The sequence below is a fragment of the Siniperca chuatsi genome, linkage group LG15 (assembly GCF_020085105.1).
Source record: "Siniperca chuatsi isolate FFG_IHB_CAS linkage group LG15, ASM2008510v1, whole genome shotgun sequence".
Taxonomy (NCBI): Eukaryota; Metazoa; Chordata; class Actinopteri; order Centrarchiformes; family Sinipercidae; genus Siniperca; species Siniperca chuatsi.
In genome coordinates, this window is record NC_058056.1 from 21422524 (window position 1) to 21447761 (window position 25238).

At 40.5% G+C, this 25238-nt stretch overlaps 1 protein-coding gene across 2 annotated transcripts in view; it reads left to right on the forward strand.

Annotated features, from left to right (window-relative positions):
- The first annotated feature begins 5997 nt into the window (after window positions 1-5997).
- plekhh1 (pleckstrin homology domain containing, family H (with MyTH4 domain) member 1) overlaps window positions 5998-25238 on the forward strand; it is a 35899-nt gene continuing 16658 nt past the window's right edge. The window contains exons 1-8 of one of the 2 annotated variants that reach the window (XM_044166891.1): window positions 5998-6269; window positions 10749-10931; window positions 19967-20029; window positions 21630-21779; window positions 21877-21960; window positions 22323-22404; window positions 23542-23724; window positions 24437-25200. In XM_044166891.1, the coding sequence (XP_044022826.1) occupies window positions 10788-10931; window positions 19967-20029; window positions 21630-21779; window positions 21877-21960; window positions 22323-22404; window positions 23542-23724; window positions 24437-25200 (1470 nt within the window). In that variant the 5' untranslated portion in view covers window positions 5998-6269; window positions 10749-10787. Of the gene's footprint in view, window positions 6270-10203; window positions 10530-10748; window positions 10932-19966; window positions 20030-21629; window positions 21780-21876; window positions 21961-22322; window positions 22405-23541; window positions 23725-24436; window positions 25201-25238 lie in introns of those variants that run through there. The other variant, XM_044166892.1, reaches the window with a different exon arrangement.

Genomic DNA, 25238 nt, shown 5'->3' on the forward strand with positions numbered 1-25238 from the left:
GAAACTTGTGACATGTAAGTTTAAAAAGAGCTAGAGTAAATTTGAACAGCTCACAACCATGTCATATTTTATTTTGGGTAAATAACCCAACAGTAATATATAAAAAAATAACACCAACACTGGGTCAAAACAACTTGTCTTGGGTGGTTCTATACCCATGGGTACTGGGTAAAGTTAACCCAGTCACTGTGACCCAGATTGGGTCACTTTTGATTCAGTGATTTTTAGAGAGGTGGCATTGGAGTGTAAAAACTTGAAAGGGTTTTTACTATTTCCTTTCACAGTAGTGGACAAGAGAGAGATGACATCTACCTGCAACCCTAGTTTTTGTTAACTTGAAGCCATACTGCAGCTCATCAAGCAGACCACACACAGAGTTAAGAGGAAGCACACCATTGAAAAAGAAATAGAGAGGCTAAAGAGGCAAAGGGGAGATGCATTAATAGTCTTGTTATCACAGAGGGTGAAAAATTAAATCCTGAATATTTTTTTCCGCCATAAAAACTCATAATGTATGTTCACCACCTCCCCTCAGTGTCAAACGTGTTATCCTTTGCATCTCTCATCCTCGGCGATGTCCTCTCTCACGATGTTGCTGTTAAAGTGAGTTTGGTTTATTTTCTTTTTATATGGAGTTTCCATCATGCTCCACTCCCTCTGTGGTTCCAGCGCGGCTGGCCAAATGGCAATAAAATGCTCAAAGGACATCAGAGAGGGAAAAGGAGACCTATTTGTTAGCCTAACAAAATCCCCAGTAGTTAAATAGGCAGTCAACATGTGAGAAAAAAGGGGTCAATGCTCTGCTTCAGTACTGTTGTGAGGGGTAAGACAAGTGGCCGAACGAGAGCCGCAGAGAAGAATCTAACCAGTGTCAGTGTTTGTGTAGGAGATGGGTCAATAGTCAGTCAACCAACCTTTGACATCTGAATTCAGTCATCTTTATTTACGTTGTGTGAGGGTTCTTTTTATGTACAAGGCCAGTTAAGACTCAATCAAAGTACTGAAAAATGCAAAATACAAGAAAATAAAGTAAACATAAAAAACAAGAACATAACTCAAATTAAAGCAGCTTTGGTCAAATAAAAAAATGCATGCAAAGTCATCATAAAAACAAGCACTTTCAACGGCTGTGTTTGCTAAAATTATGGCTTTAAAATGCGAGTGGAATGACTGAGTCTATGTTTGAGATTTTCCTGCAGTCTGTTCCATTTGGATGTGAAATGAATGAAAACTGAAAGCAGATTTTTCCTTGTTTTATTGTGGTTTATGGAACTTTTAAAACTAAACAGTCTTGACAAGTCTATCACAGGGTCTCTGTCTCACTCCTGTCAACGAAGAAGACTTGTTTTCTGAAACTGGTGGACTGTATGTGTGTTACTATGGTCCAGTCTATCACCTGAGATACAACAAGAAACCTCAGGACATAAGACGTCTAAATACATGTTACAAAGTAGTACTCAAAAGAACAGTAAAGAACAATTAAAAGATACAGCTGCCAATATACTACTATGTTTTTGATTTTGTCAACAAATCCCATGAAAAGACCAAAATCAACAATGCTTCAATCCGTCTCTCAATATTTAACAACTTCCTGTCTGTGGCCCCAAGCCCATTGGGTCCTACTGAAGATGTAACTCTTTAAAAACAGGTCGAAAATACATACTTTTATATTTTTAATAAACTCTAAATAAGTCACTAAAACAGCAGGGCACTGTAGTTTTTAGCAAAAGAGTAAATAGTGTATTTGTTTGGGGCTATTTTGAGCGACGGATTTGGACAGCAGGACAGTGTATGTGGGATTGACTCTAAATTAACCACAGTGCCCATGTTCATCATAATGAGGTGCCAGTGCAACTTTGTCACTCATTGATGGGTTTTTAATAGTTTTAAGACAATAATGGAGGAGAGAAATAAGCTGTATCAGGCTTTGGCCAAACAGAAAATACTGGTAGAATCAATTCAATGTTGGTTTGGGTCTTTTTGTGGAATGTGTTGACAAAACATTTTTTTATGTCACCAGACTTATTCTTTAAAGACAGTTTCAGGCATCAAACCATCATCTTTTCTTTCCTTTCATTTACTCAGTCTTCAGTATTATATATGATGTATCTGAAATCTCATCCAGTACTTCATGTCAGCTCTGCCTTTAGTAGGGTCAGTTGGGTCCCCCATCTCTGCTCAGACACAGCTCTGGAGGTTAAATAGCTGTAAGAAAACACATTAATCTGTGAAACTGGCCTTAAGCTCCCTCTCTACTGTCCTGCCTCCCCCTTGGCAGCTGTGCCTGAGAATAGGCATCTAAACCATGTAGACCTGACACCAGTTGTTTTGACTGAGAGCACTGAGGCACTGCCTTATTGTGCAACACAAGGTAGAGCCATTAGCTATAACACCGAAATCCATGCTGTAAACTCACCCCTTACTCACTTTTCTAGGATGAAATTTGAAAGCATTTTCCCTAGAAAGGTGGTTAATCATATCGGAAAAATTTGATAAACACAGCTGAGTGTATTTCTCAGCATTGTTACAGTGTTCATGTGAACTCCACACCCAATGGAATCAATTCGGTGCTTCTGATAGTTTTGAGAAGGCGTACAGAGCCGTATCAGTGCTGTGAATAGACTAACAATGCTCCAATTACCACTTCAATTTAAAGACTTAAAGGCCAACAGTGGAATAAAGCCACTAAATAATCTTAAATTGGCAGGTTATAATAACAGCTAAGAATGATATACAAATACCGCTTGAACCAGATGTGGGTCAAAAAAGGCAACATAAGCTCTTTAGCCATGCTAGCGTCATAGCTCTCTGGATGGTCTGTTGGTCGGTTGGTCCACCATTTTGGGCCAGACAAAAATATACTAACAACTGTTAAATAGATTTCCATTAAATTCTCTACATACATTCATGGCCATTAGGACAAAGCCTAATGACTTTAATGATGGTTTAGTGCCACCATGAGGTTCACAGTTTTGGTTTTGACTGAAATAACTCAACAATTATTGGATGGCTTTCCATGAAATTTGGTACAGACATTCATGTCTCCCTAAGAATGAATTGTAATAACTTTGGTGATCCCTTAACTATCAATTTAGCGCCACCATCAGGTCAAAATCTCAATTTGTCCGACATTTTGGTTAATGACCAAATACTTGTAAAAATACCATCAGCCAACAGAAGAATTAATTCTTCCCCTTGGGTGAAATTCAATTTTCACTCCATTGTTATTTTTTACACACACACATAAGCCCAAAATACACACATGCACACACAGGACCCATAGACATGCAGTTGTTGGGGAGAGATGTCAGAGTGATGGGGCTGTCACGTAGTCAGACGCCCCCGAGGGGTTCAGTGCAGTGCCCAGGAGATGAACTGGCACCTCTCCAGATACCAGTCCACACTATGCACTGACTGGTCTGTGCTGGGCTAGAACCAGCCACCCTCCATACATGATAGAAAACTAGCTAGCTAACGTCTGTGTACTATAGAAGTATAAAGATGCCCTTTGGAGCAGGGTGAACAGAGCATTTGTGTTGCTGAAGTGCTCTTATGTGAACATGTGATCTTATTTTCACGTCCCCATGCCCCCACTTTGTGCACAGACCAGCAGCTGAGGAATACTGGTGGTTATTTGTGTGTTTTCTCTGTCTGTGTCTGATTGCGTCTTCATGCATGCGCTCTGTATTTGTGCAATACTACGCAGTGTACGCAGCAGGGTGTGTCACACCACTGCATGCTTGTTCCATTAACACTCAAACTTTTAAAAAAAAGAAGCCATAGTTCCATTTTAGGAAATATTATAATTAGATATTAAATGTTATTTTCTTGTTATTATAGTGAGACAGTCTGTTGTACTTCTGTTGTATGATGTGAATGTAAAAGTAAGCTAGAAACTGAATTATTTATTTAGGTGTAACATGCAACAATTCAAACGCTCAGACAGACATTATAAAATGTTCCAGATGGAGATGTGCGAATACTACAGAGAGGAAACCGATCTTCCCACCAGGGCCACAAGTCTGCCTTTTTGATTAGACTCCATTTGCTTCTAAACCGATGATTAAAGCAGCTTGACTGTAAACTCTGTCTGACATTTGAGGGAATCCTTGTGAGATTTAGAGAATGAAGGCCGGGACTCTGAAGGGGATCTTCAAGACCTGAGCGCACTTGTATTTTGTTGGTGTGGTCTCAAACCTTCCCATATTATCCCCTCACAATTCTTTTACTGCCCAGATAATGATTCATTACAGTTGCAAAGCTCCACACAGTGGTTTAACAACTTTTGATTCCAGTAAAGCCCAGCCTGCAAGCCTTCCCAATAAACATACAGTAATTAGGCTACTTAAAACCTAAAAGTTGGACTTCTCAGTGCTCCCTTGTGGTCCATGATGCATCTCTTTCCTCTCTCCTTCTCTCCCTCTCCATCTGTATGCATTTTTATCCCATTACTGCATGTTACTAACTATCTTCTCTCTCCCATAGTTCTGTGCTTTCTCGTTTCTCTCCTCTCTCCTTCTGCCGCTTTCAGCAGGTATTTCTGCCTCCGGAACTGCAGAGACTGGATCTGTGGTCGTGGGCCACCTGCTGCCCCCGTGTTCCTGCTCGACAAGTTACTACTACAGTTGTTGTGGTGGCAGGTAATACTGACATTATTTTTCCTATAGCTGTCATTGCTATTATTATTATTTTATTAATATTAACACTACAATTACATTTCTACTATTTTAAAAATTCTAGGTGGTATTTGCATTGTGCCTTCACAGTGCAATATGATGTATGTGCAGAGTTTGATACTTGAGGAGAAAGTAGTTTCTCTGCACTCACCTTAAATATGAGTTTAAGACGTGTACATACGAGATGATTTTGTGGCATCACAACTAGTTTGGAGGCCATTTGTATTTACACAAGTGTGATGTGGAAACTTGAGACGGAAAATCGACTTTCAGTGAAGTAGGAGATGTCTTTGTGCCTAGCAGCAGGACTTTTAAAATGAAAAATATTTGCATATTCATAGATTCTGAATTTTTCACTGAGGGAAAAAGAGTAGATGTGTTTTTAATGTCAGTGTTGGCCTGTGGGTCGGTCAGTCCAACACTTTGAGACTGAACTATCTCAACAACTATTTGATGAATTGCTATGAAAGTTTGTACAGGCATTCATGGTTCTTGGACGATGTATCCTAATATCTTTACCACCATCAGGTCAAACTTTCAATGTGTCCAATGTAATAAAACTAATGACATTCCCATCTCAGTTGTAACAAATAACAAATCTTAGCATGCTAACATGCTAAGTTAAGATGGTGAACATGGTAAACATTAGCTAAACATCAGCATGTTAGCATTGTCATTGAGAGCATGTTAGCATACTAGCGTTGGTGATCCCATTACTTTTTATATAGCACAATCATCATGTCAAATTTCAATTTGTCCAATTGATATTAGCGTAGTCAATGAACACCTGCTAATGACATTCCCTCAACTGTAGCCTGCAGTATGTTGTGTTTAGTGCTGCTAATTAGCTAATGTAAGCATGCTAACACACTAAACTAAGATGGTGAACACAACAGTATATCTGCTTCCCATCAGCATGTTAGCATTGTTATTGTGAACATGTTAGCATGCTGATGTTAGCATTTAGCTCAAGTACAGCCTCACAGAAGCACTAGCATGGCTGTAGACTTCTTAACTAATTAACTGAACGTTTTTGTGGAAAACCAACAAATAATTATTCAAATCAGAGGGTTTTTTTTAATACATCTTAAAACATATCTGAGGGGGATCTTTCATCTCCAGTGTGTCAAGCTGTAAATTAAACCATGGTTCTGTTATTGTGTAGGGCAACAGACTTTTTCCTTCAGCTCAAAGAAATCTTCACAAGACTGTGTTTACATCCTGAGAGAAAACCCCGAGCCAGTTTAAAAGTAATATCCTGAGCTGCTCCTACACTAAGGGGGGCCTGACTCCTGGAGAAATTTGATCCTGCAATGGGCCCTTTAAAGGCATATGGGATGAGTCTGTTGAATGGAGCTCAGAGTGAGTCCCACTGAAGTCTGCGCCTCCAAAGAAAGCCAAGGACAGCAGCGGGACGGGGGTGACACAAGACATGAAACACTGACAAAGAAATGAATGAGGAATGAGAGCGGAGAAAAAGCCGACGGACTGAAGAAGAAGAAGTTATGAACCACTTTGCGACGAATTACCGGGGAAGGTGTCCGTGAGCGGAGAAAGCCGACTGAAGGGGGGGAGAGACAACAAAGTCACAAGGTAAAGTAGCTGTGCAGGGCTCCGCTATAGACCCAAACAGCACCGATTTATCTTTTCACCATATCTCGCACTGTTTTTAATGCAGATGCCAAAGGATAAATATAACCAAGACGCAGGAGGTTGTTTGGGACAAAAGCCGCAGCTGAGTATTTTGAGAGATGCCTGAAGTCTGGTTGAACTCTTTTTCGCTGACCGACGGTTTTACGGTTGCTACTATTCTACTAACCGTCTGGCACACCTGTTCCTTGTGGCTTTTTTGGACAAAATCTTGGCCACTGCTTGCCCTTGGAGTAGCTCTAAAAACATTTATTAAGGCTATATGTGAATCCAGAAATGAAAAAAAACCCATCTTGATTGCATTTGCATGACTTTAGAGGAAATGTGCGTATTTATGTCTGCCACATATTCACACTTCTTCTCATCATCATGCGCATCTGGAGATTTATCGTCCATACTGCTCCATACATCAATCTGACCCCTACAGCAGCAGCCATAGCCGTTATTGAACACCGTCCCAAGCATGGAGCATGGAGAGAAGATATATATTCTGTCTCACAATGTATGGTTAGGGGTGTCTCTTACGATAACTCATGCGATTTTGTTTCTGAAAAAAAAAAGCTTTCTCCATGCCCTGCAGTGCTGCAGGAGACTTTTAAGTGTGCAGGACGGGAGAGCTGCAGAGGTCGATGTTTACACCTCAGTACAGAAGAATGTCAGGGGCCTGTATTTAAGGCTGAGGCTGATAATGAGTGTGGTCAGTTTGCTGAGGCCTGTAATTAACCTGAGCTGGGAGAGAGCTGCAGGTTTGCTTGTTGGCAAAGGTAGGAGGAGAGGATGTAATAGAGGAAAGAAAGAAGGAAGGAAAGAGGGAGGGAAGAGGAGGGTGGGAAAGGTGCTGCAGGAGGAGAGGGAAGAAGCACAGGAGGATGGAAAGTGAGAGGTGTTGGGGGAGGAGGGGTGAGGCAGATAGAAAGAGAAGGAGGAGAAAGACAAGATAGATAAAATGATAAATGTTAGGAGGTTAAACATGAGGCGAATTCATGATTTAAAAAATAGGCTGAAGGCTTGCATTGACCTTTGGAGTGCTTTGAATGTCTAATTTGAGCAATTGCTCAGTTAAAATTGCCTTTTGAATCTGAATTATTACAAGATAACGATAAAAAGTAGGGCAAATGCTGTTATTTATAAAGTTTTAAAACATTCTCCTTTTGCACCAAATAACACAAACATCTCTGTTTCCCAAGAATATGGTCAAAGGTTAAGAAATTTGTAGCTGCCTCCCCATATTTATAGGAAGACATCCCAGCTGTAGCTGCAAAATGGGACCAAAATAGTGAGACACTAATTTAAACAGAGGTTCCCTTTGTTAAACATATGGTGCCGCAGAGGCGAAGATAAGGCAATATTAAACACACCCATACTTGACTCCTCGTGCTCTCAGATAATTTGTCTTTGTCTCCTTTTGTACACACAGAGATCTGCCACACTGACATGAATCTGCAGCGACTGACCCAGATTTACACACACATGCTCCTGTGCTGTTTGATGGGAATCTTTTTTATTTGAAGGGGGGGGGGAGTAGATGCCAAAAATGTGGGGAAGCCAAGTTGGACCTCAGCAGAGACAACAACAGCAGGGATTTGAAATGTCTGGTGGGGATGATATCACTGAACCACCTAATCACTTACATCACCGCAGCTGCATGCTCAGCAGTGTGTCAGTACAGTATGTGTGTGTGTGTGTGTGTGTGTGTGTGCACATGTGTCTGTTTCCAATCTATTTCAGTGTGTATCTCCATCTGTGTCTGTGTGCTCTGGTAAGCAAGCGCCGAAGAGTTACGACTGGCCAGGGAGTGTGTGTTTGAATATGTGGTGATTAAGGAGGTTCCAGTCAATGCAAGGACTGACTTGAGACTTGTACTCCTTGCATCCTCTAAAGAGCAGCACACACCCTCAAACCTTTGACTGACAAAAGGTGCAGTCAAACAATCCGGTTTTGCAACAGCCAGACAGAAACTGTCCCGTCCAAACAATTTTATAACGATCTCTGATAGCTTCCACATTTTTGAATAAAAACTCTCCTTGCTGGATATCAAATCTCACTCAGTCTGAGGGATAATGCAGTATAACTGTCAGTGTAGTCAGTGGAAAGCAGTTGTCGGTGATGGCAGCCATAGAAACAATCCTGCTGGGAACGCTGCGGTGGCGTTTCCATTCAGTCGTCTTCCCCAGTGTTTGCTCTGGCTGCGTCTGCGCGCAAGTTCTCGCAGCTAGATGGAAGTAGAGAAGCTCCCAGGGCCTTCGTGTCTGTCTGCAGCCAGGAGAGGACTCACTATTCCGGGCTTCAGCTGTGCACTTCCCCACCCGCTCTGGGTGGCCCTAGTGTTACCAAGCATGGATCTAACATGCAGATCCTGGAAAGCTAGTTTTTGTTGACTTGCCAGTATATACCAGACAGACAGACGGAGAAGATACTGCAGAAGAGAATAGTATTTATCAGATTGTATATAACGGAAGACTCAGTGGAAAACTGTCTTCTGTGTTTCTATAAACCATCCCACAATGGAAGGTTATGAAAATGACTCCAGTTTAAATCTTAGCTGTAACAAAAGCTACATTACTCCCACACACACAGTGAAAATGACCTCATTCTTGACAGGCTGGTGATGTGAGGTTGATTTTATCCTTATGCACTCCGATGCAGAGAGGAGATGTGGCCTCTTGTAACCTCTGGTTGCCTTTTTTCCTCATCCTGCTCATGAGAAAGTTTGACTTTACGCTTGCTGATAATTCAGTTCCTTGCACCGGTTGGCATGAACTGTAACAACCCCCTTGTGTCCAACAAGCAGGGAGTGCTAAAGAAATTGTTCCGGGGAGAATTAGCATGGCAGCGCGGAGAGTGTTTAACCATCAAATAGCTTGTTTGCACCCAACTGTTAGCTGCTGTAGGAGGGCCTGGCCTCGTCTGTCCTGGCTTGCCCCAGTGTGGCCCAGCAGGTTCAAGTGGTCTGATTTCCCCTCTTCCCCACGGCAGCGTCCTGCTTTACTTGACCTTCATCCCCTCCAGTCTGCCTCTCTCCAGAGAGAGGGAGACGTCGGTAGCTGGACCTTGACTGTCCAGCCTGGGTACAGCGGTCGGCTGGTGAAACCTCCACATGCATGACTTCTGTAATTTGTTTGCGAGGCCTGTATTTATGAGCATGCTAATTGTAGGGAGTGCCATGGTGCAGTTATAGTCGCTGGACTTTGAACGTCTGCTGTTCTGCTGACGGTGTCTGGCTGCACTTTGAGTCTGTCTGTCTTTCTGTATGAGTAGTGCTTAACTTTTTAACTTCCCATTTGGTTTAATTTTTACTTAATGATATGCAAACTTTCACTCAAAATCTCACACATCTCAGGATCATCGCTGGGCTCTTATGAGTTATAACCCCAAAGGTGAATGTTATAGCTACTTTTACTTTAAGATAATCAGACTTTTATTGAGTTCACACAGTAGGGCATTAACCTTTGTGAATGAGTATCCTCCCAGAGAAAAATAGCCACTAGTCAATCCTCCTCAGGTAAAAATAACCTCAGCGCCCCAGTTTCCCACATTCAGCACTCGGCCCATTCATTCTCACACATTCTTTCCTCCTTTCTTTGCCGAGGCGAGCTGACGGCCCCCCTCTCTAGCTGTGATGGGACTGTCATGCAGAAAGACACTATTGTGCTGCGCAGGATCCCGTTTCAGTCTTGCCTTGTAATTAAGAAGGGATTGCATGGCCAGGGAGTTGTGGGTGGGGAGGGGGGAGAGATCAGGGGATTGGGTTAGTAGGTAATTTGGCTAAAAAGCAGAGCGCTGACCTGCTTTGTAGCTGGCAAGCCTGGGAGCCGGCACGCATGAACCCAACTCCCCCACCAACACACAGCCTCCCTGCTGAGGTTTTGTTCAGTGTGTGTGGGCATGTAGAGAGACTGCGGGACGAAAAGGGAAGAAAGGTCCCGGCTATGGCAATCTCTCCAAGCTGTGTGTTTGTTTCTGTGTACAGAACATGTGTACGTATGAATGTTTCTTTGTGGTTATATGTCGAAGAGCAACACAGAAAGTGAAAGGAAGCGCTCATTAAACTCATGTCAGTGTAGACTCATCGCTAGTGTTTGCGTTACTCACATTTCCTCAATGAATCATGGGAAGTGCGGTCAGTGGAGAGCATTTATAGGGGTTAAGTCAGTTTTTTTCCCCTCTTGTGCTGTAAATGAAAACAGAAGCTGGACTGCTTGAGTAAGTACCATCACAGGATTATTTGTGTATCCTATTTGTGCTGATTCGTGACATTTGCTGCCTTTTCATCGTGAACAGTTAAATATGACATATCACTCAGGACAAAGTTATTATTTTGCCAACAGCTAATACAATACACTCTTGATAGGAAACGCAAATCAGACAAACCATATGTGTAAGCATGAAGTGCTGAGTAGACTTGTGTTTTCTGTCTTTCAGTGCAGTCTGAGTCCAGAGGCAGAGCTCTAAATCCTCACCATGGCCGACGTGCTGGAGAGCGGCGGGTCAGGAGCCGTAAGAGTGGCCAGCGTGGATTGGCAGAAACGCTGCATCGCTCTGGAGATGCAGCTGCTGAGGTTCCGGATCCAGGCGGGGAAAATCCGAGAGTTGCTGGCAGAGAAGGTAAGAGAGAAAAGCATCATGCATGGGAACTATAGCAGAGCTGGTTGCACCAGTTCAAACTTAGCCTAGTTATAATATAAGTATTTACTAAGTGGAGATTTACACATTAATGAATTAAAACAGGTGGCACCACACAAACTAGCTCTTAAAATAGTGGCTACTTAATATTTACACCAAGAAACTGCCAGGCATAACTGTTGTGTAGCAAAATATGCTAATTGACCTAGCTTAACTGACAATGCTAATGTTAGCTTGCTAATATACAGTATAATATGAAAAGGGTAAAATGGAATATGGACTATATATCTTGACTTGAAACTTGATCAAAATACTGTTTAATAATAAACTGGGAAGATTTAAAATTATATTGCACAAAAATAAAACAATATACCTGGAATTACAAAACATTATGCAATCCGCCACATAACATCAGTTACTATAGTTAGTAACAGATATATTTCCCCATGTATGCATGTCATACCAACATTTATAAAGGATCGGCAGTTAAGTGTAATATATTATTTGCCCTACAGCTTGTGATGCTATGTTGACTTCCTGTTTTGAAAGTTGATTGCTTTTTTAAAATTGGTTTTTGGGGAGCATTTTACACCTTTATTAGAGAGCGATAGTGGGGAGATGATAGGAAATGAGGGAGAGAGATGCAGCAATTTGAAATCAGTTTGAAACTTAGTAATGCTTGTACCAATAGCTGGAGCAAGAAACCCAGATGTCATTTTCCTCAGAAACTACCTCCAGCTCCTTCTGGGGGAACACAACATTCCCACGCCAGATGGGAAATGTAGTTTGTCCAAGATGTATTGAGTCCAGTTTGGTGAGCTTCTCAAAACTTGAGGCCAGACACTATTCAGAGAAACATATATTGTGCTTGCGATCTCATCCTTGGCCTCACTGCCAAGAGCTTGAGGCTACATTCACACTAATACGTTTTCATTTTAAAACCCATAACTTTTTCTGCGTTTGCGCCTAGCGTCCACACTACTCTGGCGTTTTCAAACCGTTTGAAAACGATGACGCAGACACCCACGTTAGCTTCCTGATTGGGTCTTATCAGTCACAATGTGTTCTTCCCTGATTCGTCATGCCCCTATCATGCAGCCATTTTCCAGAAGATAACAAACGATCAAGAAACTAGAAAACATACTCATGTGTTACTTTCAGTAACAGTTCAACCTCGTTGCTGGTCCAAGCAAAGAAATCTCTAGTCTTACTTTTCAACCAACCGCAGAGTAGACAATCTGCTTCCTGTTTACGCCATCACGCGCATGCCCAGTGTACGTGAATGGTCATGTGATATGCGTTTTCAGACGTGTTAGTATGGACGGAGATTATTTCTGAAACGGTGCTAAAACGCTTGTGTGTATGGAGATTGTTTGCGTTTTAAAACAGTGAGACTGTAGCTTAGAGTCAGAACAAAGACTGACCAGTACATTTAAAGCCTTCTCTGTGTTACCATGGTAACAAACAACCAATACACCTAGAGTGCCAAAAAATGCAGGGTGTGTAAGTGAAAGTGGCAGGTTTATCTTAAAACACTTAAATTAATGGGGTGGAACGTTCAGAAACATTTTTGTAAGGATAGAAGGATAAGGGTTAACTGGATTTTGAGTAAGATTTTGCCTTTGTTCAGCTTAAACTACAGCATGTGTCACATGTTTGAACTGATGATTTGACCTGACTCTTATTTGGCATAATGAACTGAATATGTGGCTGTCATGCCACTTTCATCTGCAAAACAAGCCATGCCACAAGCTATTCTGACTGAAAACTGTGCAGATGTCACTGCCTCATCATCAACATCTTCTTCTTCTGGCAGTGTTTTTAAGTGGTTTGTGCATAAGGAGACAATTAAAGTATGCGAATCAGTTAGAAATACAGGTGTGGATGACTGTATGTTTATGTGTGTGCGTAAAGACAGATGAGATTACTCAGCTTATTTGGTAAACATTTGGTCCACTCATTCTGTGTCATCAGGGGTTGGCTACAGTTTTAGCCAAGATGAATATTTAACATTTAACTCATCGCTTCTGGTGCTTCCCCTCAAGTTGGGGAAATAACTCCCAGCCGCCGGCCAAATGCTTGTAAAGTTGTGGCTGTTGTAAAAGCGGACTACCAGACACTTTGGAAAGTGATCAGCTGTCATCAGGAGATTCAGCTCTGCTCTGAAGATTTGTTGGTAAAAGAGTGGAAGTGTTTAGATTAGAGGAAGGAGTGAGTGAAGTAGCACACTATTCTCCTGTCTTGACTTTTCTGCAGTTTTCAGTTGGTTTTGTTGGCCGTTCTTTATAGACTCAAATAGCTTGGAGCTGCGTTTGTTTGGAGTGTCACAGTTGTATGCTTTCTGTATCATCTCTAATTCTAGCGCGCTGGAGTGGTTAATTCAGTCAGTCAGCAGGATGTTTACAGTCCAAACATAACCCTGTGTCTGATAAGAGCAGGACGACTCCCTGCTGTGTCCTCTGTCAGCTTCTGTCAGACCTCCAGCTCCTCTCTGAGATCCCATGAAACACACACACACACCGTTTGTTTCACTATCCCCATGGGGGACAGTCATTGTATTGACATAATGCTTTCTTTAGCCCCATACTCTAACCTAACCATCACAACTAAATGCCGAACCTTAACCCTTACCCTAACCTAATTGTAACCCAAACCCTAAAACCAAGTCTTAACCCTCAAAAAGCAGTCTCTATGGGTTAGTGTGCATTCAGGTTAAAGTCCCCACCGAGATATAAGAACATGAAACACACACACACACACTAACCAACATTTATAGATTCGAGAAAGTCATCAAGGGCTCTTCCACTACAATAATCTTGGAGGAGGATCTACACCAGCCTAAGGGATTTTTCACAAGTTAGCAAATTAAAAGTTCTTCTAGCTTATTACTGATCTGTAAAACATTAAAACAATTATTAAGATACTTTTGGGGATATATTTTTCTTCATTGTCAACAATCCCATGAAAAGACTAAAAGTCAACAATTAAGTGAGGCTGCAAACAAGTAATGTCTGTGTAGCCTGATATAGCTTGTGCTTTAGACCTCCATTGTTATACATTTAAACATTTTTAAAAACACATCAATGTGTCACACTGTTGCACTGGGTGTTCCTTGACGACTGTTTCCACTGATTGGAGAAACAATCCCCCATCTGAACTTTGCAGGCAGGATTAAGAATGGGGATGTTATCTTTCTACATAGTTATCTTTCTAGCTAGCAACCTAGCTAAATTCATGAAAAATACTGAAGAAAAAATGGCCACAAGCATGGATGAAAATATTAAGTTAACTGCTCCTATAGTAACCGCTACTGACGACTGAAAATGACGTATGCGGGACGGATTCGCTATCGACTGATTAGTTGAAAATTAATTGGCAGTTCAGTCTAATTATCAGGCTAATGAACATGGGGAATTGAGTTTGTTTTATATCAATCCTACATATGCCGTTGTGGTGCTAAATAATACTAGTGGACCAAAATGTGTATTAATCTGTGGCTGAAAATAGTGAACAAATTCACAGTTTTCTTCTGTTTGAGCAACATTTACTGGAAACTACAGTGTCCAGCTTACTCAGCCTTTTTTTTATGTATATTTGTGAGCTGTTTTTAAAGATTTATGTCTAGATTTATGTTATATAGAATAATGCCAGTCTTATCCCTTAACCGCTAATAAAGCCATTAGTTGCAACTTGCCTTGCCTTATTAAAAAGTTGTACCCACATTCTCACATACACACTTACTGTATGTACATACTGTTAGCTCCCCATTTCATTTCAGCCATGAAGCCAAGAATAGAAGTAAGTTCAAGCTTTCCGAAAATGAACGAATTACTGTGCTTCACTTTCTCTCTCCCTCTCTCATAAAAACACACAAGTTAATACCCAGCATACACAGTATTTATTGTTGAATGTTCTTTTTGGCCATTTTGCAAATTTTGCTGAGTGACCTACCATTCTGTCATGTTATTGCTGTTTGGAAAGTCAGCTTCACGCTCTTCATCTCCTCTCTTGCCAAGTTAGGAGTGTTTTACACATTGACCCACTTTGGTATGGAAAAACATGGAAAAAAAAAAAAGTTGATGTGGTTGCCTGTGACATGGTATTTATCCCCAGAGGCTGACTGTGAGTGAGGGAGAAGAGAGAGAAGGAGATGCCCCATTTGCCTTGTGAGGAGTGTAACAGGACGAGTACTCCATTTAAGAGCTGTTGTTTTTTTTGTTTTTTTTTTTTACTGTGGATCAGGAAAGTGCAATCAACAGCTGTCAGCTGGTGGCTTATGAAAACAGAAACTTCTCCTTACAGAAAAAACTGGAAGAAACTGGAAAGGTGACTAGGAGAGATATATAGTATATTTTCTGGTGCAGAGGTGACACAACTTTATAATTGAAAATAAATAATTTGGCCTAAGAAAGTAAAACATTACAGTCAATACTGGACATTTTTTCTACAAATCAAAACATCCAGAATCCAATAAATAACGAATCAAGTCTGGTCAGGGAATGACCTTCAAGAGAAGAGGTTAACAAGAACTGCTTGATATCAAAATCCTCATTGAGAGGAGAGGTTAGGAAACAGAGCATTGAGGAAATATATCCAGAAAATCTGGTTTAGAGTTTCAAATGTATTTACTGTCCCAGAATATAGAAATACCTTATTCAGAGGATTTTTTAAACTGGGTGGTATTTCCACTTCAAGGTTTCCTTTCATTACTTGGATAATCTAATACTGGACAAATTACATTAATCTCTTCCATAAGCCTCACTTGGCTCGAGGAGCGAAACACTGTTATTTGACTCAGACCATCGGTATCAGTCAGTGAGGACGCCTGCAGAAAGGTCACTGGGTTCACATTTGTGTGTATAAACATTTATTTTCATGAGAGGTTTTGTTTGGATCACTCCTTTTTAATAGTTCAACTGCCTTAGTTTGTTTTTCACGTTAAGGTTGGTTAGATTTTTGTAACCTGTGTTTAACCCTCTGGGGGATGTAGGTTAAGAGCTTGCTGTCGTGTGAGATTTTATGCTTTTGTGTTGTGTTTTCTTTGTATGAGCACTTTATCAGCTTTCTCACTGATTAAAATACCTTCTCTTTTGTCTCCATATCCATATCTATTTAATAAGTGGATTTAATAGATAATCACTGAGGTATTATAAGTTACTTGTTGGAGTACATTATTTCAAATTAAGTGCTGATGTCCCACATAGTAGTCACACTGTGTGATACCTTTAATTTACTTTTTCTCTACTAGTGCCTTATTTCTCTTTCCCCTATCTGTCGACTCTGCGTCCCCTCTTTTGTACAGGGGTTTTCAACATTTAATGATTGAGCTAAAGTCATCACTAACCATCAGCTGTGCACAAGGGTTAATGATTACAGTTGAGAGGCAAGTGGAGCACTCAGTGAACTGATATTTCACAGTGAAACCAATATTGAACGACTTCTTTTCGACCTTCTCTACTGTTTAAATTTATGTTTTTTGTGACCAGTGTTAACACATGAACTGTGTAAAGAAATAATAAGCGAGAGAAAATGCTGACAGATTAAAATAACCAGGAAAATCCAATCTATAGGATCAGATATCAAATCTCTGGCAGTTAGTTTCTGGCAGTAGCAGTAAACAGTGACAGATCTGTTAGCTGTCTGGTAAGCAGATGATCTGGTGTCTGTAGCCGGCTCTCATCTTATCTCCACCTCCCTAAATATTATCTGTCCCTCTGACCATACTAAGGCAGAGGGAGCCGACTTTTCCTGCAAGATTATTCTGCAAAACTCAATGCAAAAACAAAATTAAACAAATGAAGATTTACCATTACTCATTTTCAGTTATATTTTTAGGTAAGAGGCATACAATAAAGTATAAGGCTGGTGATATTCTAGATTTTTGTTATTGTCAATAAATCCCATGAAAAGACCAAAACCAACAACGCATTAGTCTCTCTCCTTTTGAGGATGTCAAAATGACTAAATAATTTCCTAAAACAGCTTGACACTGTAGTTTTTAGCAAAAGTTACTCAAACAAGAGTCAATTGTGCATTTATTGGGGACTATTTCTAGCCCCGGATATGGTGTACAATTGAGTATTTACAGCAGTGCCCATGTTCATGGTAATGAAGAAACATGTTACCCAGTGCAACAGTGTGGCTCATTGATGTGTTGGAGGTCTGTCAATTCATTGTTGGTTTTAGTCTTTTCATGGGATTTGTTGACAGTAATACAGAATCTCCTTGAAATCTGGAGATATATGCAGCTCAAACTGCTAATACAAAGCTTTATGCAACATGACTCCCACCTCATCCATTTTCAGCCTTCTCAGCAGCAGAAGCTAGTGTGTTGCGCTGTGGTCTGACAGATGCTGGATTTCAGACATAGTTGTGTCATGCCTGCTCAGCTACTCAGGCCTCAACAGTTGGACTCTGCGGTAACTAAACAGACAGACAGACAGACAGAGAGATAAACTGACAGCACTAACTTGAACAGTCTGAATCCGTATCTGATAGCCTTAAGGTTACAGAAGCCAGTTTGTTACCTTCAGGTCACCCATTTGATTGCTCAGACTGAGTAGGAACTCAAGGCAGAGATGATATGTTACAGTTATTTCCAACCAGGGTTACTTGTACCCAAGGGGGCACTTCTACAGTTACAAGGGGGTACATGGAAATATTTAAGTAGCTCAGCTAATTTGAAAGCATAGAAATTCCATTTTGATTAGAAAATATAGATCCGCATATTAAGTCAGCTGTAACCTGAACACAACATGTTGCGATTGAGAGTTCATGAAAAGTAGTTTGCAAGCCAGCAGAGAAATCTAAACAGGGTGCAAAAAGAAATGGATAAATTGTTTAAGTTGATACCTAAAAGTAATGAATATACAGTTCAAATTGTAAGCTAAAAGTAATGGATGAAAATAGTAAGCTAAAAGTATGGATAAATAGTTAAAATAGATAGCTAAAAGTAACCTTAAAGAATATACAGTTCAAATTGTAAGCTAAAAGTAATGGATAAATAGTGAAATAGCTCAAAGTAACAGATAAATGGTTGAAAGAGTTAGCTTAAAGTAATGGATAAACCGCTAAAATAGTGAGCTAAAAGTATTAGATATGGTGAAATAGCTAAAAGTAAAGAATATACTGTTCACGTAGTTAACTAAAAGTAATGGATAAAAAAGTTAAGATAGCTAAAACTACTGAATTATCTGGTGAAATAACTACTTAATAAAAGTAGCAGATAAATGGTTGAAAGAGTTAGCGTCTGCCACTAGTAGAAATGCAAACGTGACCAAACCAACCATGGACAGTTCAATTGTATCAAAAAATATTGAAAGAATATATAATATTGTAACAACTGTATGAAAAAACATAGTTGATAGTGTTAAATAACATCCATTTAAAATCAACATAAAATGACAGGTGGTGTTGACTGAGAGGGCTGTGTGGGTATGTCTTCAAAAAACGGTTGGAAACCACTGATATATAAGTAATGGTCTCCTCTTTCTACCCACATAAAATGCCCTTAAGGAAGCCACTTAAACCCCAGTTGTGATGCTAAAGCTCGCTGCATAAACTTTGTTAGAAGCTTCCCAGACCTGATATCACCACCAGTTGTTATTTTGAACACTGAATGAATTTGTGTGACTTGAAAGACTTATGCTTTGCTTTGTGCTTAGTTCTCTTACTTGAATGAAGTTAATTTATGACTGTAGGCCTCACTCCTTATACTGTATAAACACATACCTTCAGTTAGGCTTCTGTGTCAGCTTCATACTCACAGTGCCGGCTCACACTTCAATCCCATGACTCAAGGTCCAACCACATCCACCTCCTGACCTCTAACTTGGCAGCTTTTCAGACTTCTTCTGCTTCTCACATCGGTTCTACATTGTGACTTTTGAGTTACTTTATATTCACCTAAAGTCCTTGTCTGCCTCTTTTTTTTTTTTAATGGAGGACAAAGTGCTGTTTGCTCTTTGGCTCAAGCTCGGTAAAGCCTTTGACTCACAATGAAGGCTTTTGACCTTGAGGTGAAGAGTCATCCAACCACTAACCATCAACATGAGCTCTGGCTTCATTGAGTGTTAATCTGGCTGCGAGGAAGCGTTCAAATGTTGTGAGTGGTGGATTCTGGGAATTCAGGGGGCCTTTATGGAGGTGACGAGAAAGACAAAAGAAAGACAGAAAGAAACAAAGGGAAGGGAAACAAAGATGACGGGAGGAATTCAAATGCATCTCTCAAGTAGAGTGAATCCATTAGTATGTTTGTTCTCCTTCTACCTGGGTCACTGAACTCAGAAGAAAGGGAGTCGTGTGTTGAACTTTTGTGTGTGCAAGCATTTAGGGGTCATTTTGTGCATGCACTTGTGTGTGTGTGTGCGTGCGTGTGTGTGTGTGTGTGTGTGTGAGAGAGTGGCTTGCCGAGAGAGAGGGTACTTGCAGATGTGTGCATACTTGCAGGATGGACCTTTGAAAGCATGAGCATGCATGCTTGCACAAAAGGTGACGCAAGCTTGTGCACACACACACATAGTAGCATTCTTCTATCACACTGTTGTTTGACCAGTGTAAACGATGTTCAGCCTCCTCTGAGGGCCTCTCTGCTGGTTCCACAGTATGTCTATGCCCCCTCTACTTAAAGTGCCACAAAATATTTGATTTTGCAGATTATCCTTCTTGTGCTGCTTCTTCTCTCTGTCTTTCTTTCTCAACCACTTGTATTGTTACAGCAAGATTTTCTCCATTAAGAATGCTTTCCTAACGCAGTTTTCTGTTAAAGCTTCCCACTACATTAATCTTTTAAATGTCTTCCCTATAGCATTTATGATTATACAGGATTAAGTGTGTCTGCATGCATCTGTAGGTGTGTGTGTTTGTGTAGGCTGACTTCTGGCTTGGTGGTCTAATAGGACCTTTTGTGGCAGGTCATGTGGGATGTGTCTTGCCAGAACTTGTCGTTCTGGGTTATAGGTGTTTTCTTTCTTTAAATTAAATGTAACTCTGAGGAATCTCTTTTGTCTCTATTCCAGATGCAGGAGCTGGAGCAGAGGGTGACGGAGGCTGACCAGCGAGCTGAGAGTGCTGAGAAACAGGTTGAGGGGCAGTTCCCATTCCCAAAGAAAAAGGATAATTGAGCTTTTTTAATAACTTGGATTTATTTTTTTGTAGTTTTTGCTATCATTCCAAAATAATAATATTGTACTCACTAAGTTAATTGCTGAGATTACCAAAAAGAAGTCCCAACAGGGCAAGCAACACGAGCAGTCATATGATCCCACAGGTTTTAAACAAACCCCCAGGTTAGCAAAACTTATTTGAAGAAAGAATACGAAGTCGAACTGTAAAATGATTTCCAAACTTTCTGTTGTTGTAGCTGTTATAGTACAGCTTCCTGGTTCAACTTTGAAAGCTGTAAGCACTTGCTCCAAAACTCTCTTATGCTTTTAGCTGGTTTTTTGGGAGGGTTGCACTTCCGATTTTTCATGACAATATTTGTCTCTTGTTCCTTTTGAGTTTGAATGCACTTTTTGTAAGTTGCTTTGGACAAAAGCATTTGCCAAATGAATGTAATGTCAAATCTACTGTACTTGCCGTTGTGCCTCACACAGGATTATTGCTGTCTTGCTTTTGATTTTATCCCCAAAAGATGGTTTAAATAATTTGGCTTGTTTACAACCTGTTTAAACATCTGAAGCTTCTGTTTTCTGCCCCGTTTTCGTTCTGTTCTTAGATCTCAGCAATTACTTTGGCAATTAAAGTGTTATCATAACTGATAGAAATGATGACCAAAACTACATAAATAAGACCCAAGTTGTAAAACAACGTAATTATCATTTAAAAAGTAGAAAACATTGAGTGAAATTAACAATTAAGCATAATCCTTGTCAATGTAATCTGTGTAACATTCACAAGGCCATGGCCGTCTTTTTCCTCAACGATTTAATTTATATTTAAAATTTGTTTAACACATTTTTTTCAACACATTGAGTGATTTGTCAAAGAAATCAAGCAACTTAACTCAAAGTCCACTTACTAGCTTTTTTCGGTACATTCAACTGTATCTCGCAGTCTTTCTCAGCAATTACAGTTTGCTCAGTTTGTATTTGAGCAAAACTCCATGTGTTAAGAAAGGCTGTGATTTGTGGTTGAAAGTTCTGGAAAAAGCTTGTAAATGGACCTTGAATTGAGATTTTTTTTGTTGTGAAACTACAGTTTTCAAGCTCAAGAATGCGCTTTCATGCTTAACATTGAGGATGTAAGAAGAAATCCTAAAATTGGGATCCATAAAGTCACACAGTCAGTTGAATTTCTTTGGACTCCTAACCACTAAGTAGGAGTCAAGCTTTGATGAGACAAAAGGAAAATGAGGTTTAAGGATAAGAAACCTCATACAGTACATATGACACATCACTCTGTCTCTCTTGTTCTTATGTTTTATCTCTGATTTGCCATCATTACTGGCTGTTCCAGGTGTTTTCTGTAGGTGGTAATTAAATGGTGCCCTTTCTTTAAAAAGAAGAAATACCTAAGGGCTTAGACAGCTTTTTCTCAGCAGAGTTGGCAAAAAGTATCCTCAGTGTTTTCTTCTTGGCTTTGTCTGGTGCCCGTCTAAACGAACTAAACGAATGCATGCAAAGTTTAGCTTTCTTTTCGCCGTGCTTGCGCGTTCACTCCTCTAATTATGCATTTCAGATCCATGTCATGGAAGAAAAGCTGAAGTCTGCAAATATACAAACCAACGAATCAGAAAGCTCGTTGTACAGAAAGTATCAAGACCTGACCAGTCAAGTTCAAGAAAAAGATGATGCAATAAAGAGATTAGAGACGCAGCTGGAAAAACAGGTATGGACAGAGCCATCAGGTAAGAACAGAAATGTCCATTTATGTTCATAAAATGTAGGTTGAAATAATCCACAAACCCTGTTTTCTCTGACTACAGATCTTAGTCAGAGCCCAGGAGGCAAAAATTATTGAGGAGAAGGCTGCCAAGATTAAAGACTGGGTCACCTTTAAGCTTAGAGAGGTAAGCTCACACACGTATAGAAACACCCCTGACTGAAGTTAGAGCCTCTGGGGAAGCCCTCTCCCTGCTGAGAGACATTATCTGTGGCAACAAGAGATGCTTATGATTAAAAGTGTATTATCTACAGCTGTTTATAGACTTTAGTCTTATTTGCAAACAGTCAGAGAATTTAAAAATGCTTATTTATAAATGACGACCCATGTAACTGTAATTAAGCAGTTTTAGGAGGCATAGCACTTACTTGAAAATTCAAATTGGGTTAAAATAAACTACTCCAAAACAGAATTGTTTAATTATTGTCACTATAGCTGTATATGACTGCTAAAAGTTGTGTTTTAAGATGTATATGTGCTTTATTGCAGATGGAGCAAGAGAACCAGCTGTTGAAAATGGCCAACCTGAAGCAGACAGAACAGATCATGTTGCTGCAGGACAAACTACAAGGTGAATACTGCTGTAGGTGTTTGGTGTTTGGACAACTGCACTATAAAGTGTACTGCCCCACAAAGGCGGAGAGCAGTGCCAACAGAAGCAGTGAAGTTTAAAATAATGAAAGGTTGTAATGCCTTAATTTTATGTCCATTTTAGGCTGATTATTTTATGCCAAAAAAATCATTGTTACAGTACCTACATAATATCTAATAAAATGCAGGTACTGCACTCTTTCAGCATCTACAAACAAAATGTGTTCTCTCAGCTTTCTTCTGTCCGACTGCTGTTAACATTTATATTGAAGTCAATATAACAAATTATTCTACAATTTAATACATTTACATGTGTGATGTAATGGAAGCCAACCACTCCAAAATCACACTAAGATCTGCTAAGCTAATTACCGTTTGCAAGAGTTTAGCTGGATATAGCTATTGCTTTATTTAGTGAAATCACTAAGTGAATGTCCGTTCATTAAAATGGATATTTTCATATTACAGATAACAGCTATCCAAAATCAATGAGTACATTTAGTTTTAGTTTAGGGTTTTAGTTTCACTTGATATAACGCTGTTGCTTTAACTGTTGCTTTGGTAGCAGTTTGGCAGTTTGGTTTTGTTTTGAGCTCTGTTTTGTTGTTAAAGCAAATTCAGAAAGCAGTTTTCACAGAAATTACACATCTATATGGCGTAATAATGACCGATAACAAAAACTAAATTTTGACCAAATTACTACGATTTGTCTCTAAAAGGCAGTGTAGAGAAGAACTGGTTTTGTTTTTCAGTTCGTATTGCAATAGACCAGCTGTGTACTGTAGTGTGCTGATAGGTCCTAGAGGGTTCAGTAGTAGTTCAGCATCAGATTAGAGATCATAAAGTAGTTTTAATGATTTGATTTACATGATATAATGTTAAAATCCTAAAAAAAATCGTGCCCTGTATATTTGGGCATTGCACTTCTTTATATTTCTTGCTAATAATATTGTAAATATTAGAATTTAAATTTGCCATCCTGTCAGCCATTGGATAACAGTATTTTGTTAGCAGTACAGTAAGGTCATGTAGACAAGTAGGGAATTGATGTATCTGTCAGAATATATTCCCAGAGCTCCGGTGGGAAAGAGTTACTGGTGTTGTCTTTCTCCTCCAGCTCTCTTAGAGAAACCTGCATCCTCTGGATCCCCTGCCACCTCCCCTGTAATGGATACCCACCTGGTGCCCAGCAGTCCGCTGTTTCCTCCCAGCTGCCCCGGCACACCACCTGCCCAAGATGACAGCTGGAGACAGACGGGTCCCCGTGGGGCCGCCTCTAACATCAAGACCTCACCAACAGGTGTGCTGGCCTTAATTTATATTATCTTGAGATGGGTAGGAGGAAGCTTTTGAAGCAATGAGGGTGTTCTTTAATTCAAGTTGGGCTGATCACATGACTGGAACAGAAATGGCAATGGTGGACAGATTGGTAGCCTCACCATTATTTATTATACCTAGTTCTGCTCATTCTTGGTTAGAGTTGGGTATTGTGTGTGTGTGTGTGTGTGTGTGTGTGTGTGTGTGTGTGTGTGTGTATGTATATATATATATTCAATTTGTTTATGGTGACTAATAACTTAATAATATTCTTTTTGCCATTTTATTATTTGCCACTTTTGCCATTATTTTTATTTAAGTGTAAACTTAAATTAATTATATATATAATATATATATAATTATCATCATCTGCTGCTTCAAGGAATACTCCACCAAAAAACAAATTTTATGAGTAGCAAATGTTCACCTACTGTAAGCTTAAAAGTTTTTAGCTCCATTGTGGAGGATTGCAGCTTAGAGTTACTCTAAATTGCAGCAAAGAAATTGCCCATTGACTTTAACTTTTTAAACCACTCTTTCAACATAACCCACGGTTTTCCGTTGATCCATATGTTCTTAATGCTCTCATTCTAGATGCTCCACGTCATTAAACACACTTCTTCTGTGTATTCCTTTAACATCAGTTCCTCCATGGTATGTAGGCTTTCTCAAATGTTATTAATCTGTCTCCTCAGATGTGAAAAGGACTCCTGAACAGTCCAGTAAAGGGATTTGCCTCGGAGACCTTGCAGCCCACAATGCGCTCTCTCAGGGTTGGAGCAGGGAGGGTCCCAGCAGCCCTGTTTCCATCAGTGGACCAGAGCTCCCAGTGGGCCCAGAGGGTCAGGCAGGGGGCTATGACAGAGACAACTCCTCAGATGAGCTCAACAGCAAGTTCCGCTCTCAATGCCTTCACTCGTCCTCTTCCTCTTCCTCTTCATCCTCAGCCTATGAGATGGCCCATGGACCAAGCTCCCCAGAGTCGACCATCAGAATAACACCTAAAAGCCCGCTCCTGTCACGCTCCCCCTCTACCAACAACCCCTTTCCGAATCCTCCAGTTCACCAGTCAGGCACCAGCATGACGTTACCCAAAGTACGGACTCCGCTTACCCCCAGAGACAGCATCCAGCTGGTTAAGAAGCATTACAGCCAGCCGCAGCCCAGCCTGGACAGACTTCACCACCTCAACGTTAACATAGACATCATGACCCTATCCTCCACTTTCTCCACCCTCACAAGTGCAGGCACTGCGACCTCACCCTTCTCACAGGTCGTGGAAGAAACGGACATTGATGATGGGCTTCCTGACGGCATGGACGGGGTGGTGGAGGGGTCAGGATCAGAGGAGCCATCCCGGGATGGAGTCTCCTTTGTGGGACTCGCAGAAGAACTGGAGCTGCTGGATCCAGAGGTGCTGAAGCCGCCAACGCCTCCTTTACACCGCTTCCCTTCATGGGTATGAGAGACCAGTATTATCAGTTCAGCTTCTGCATG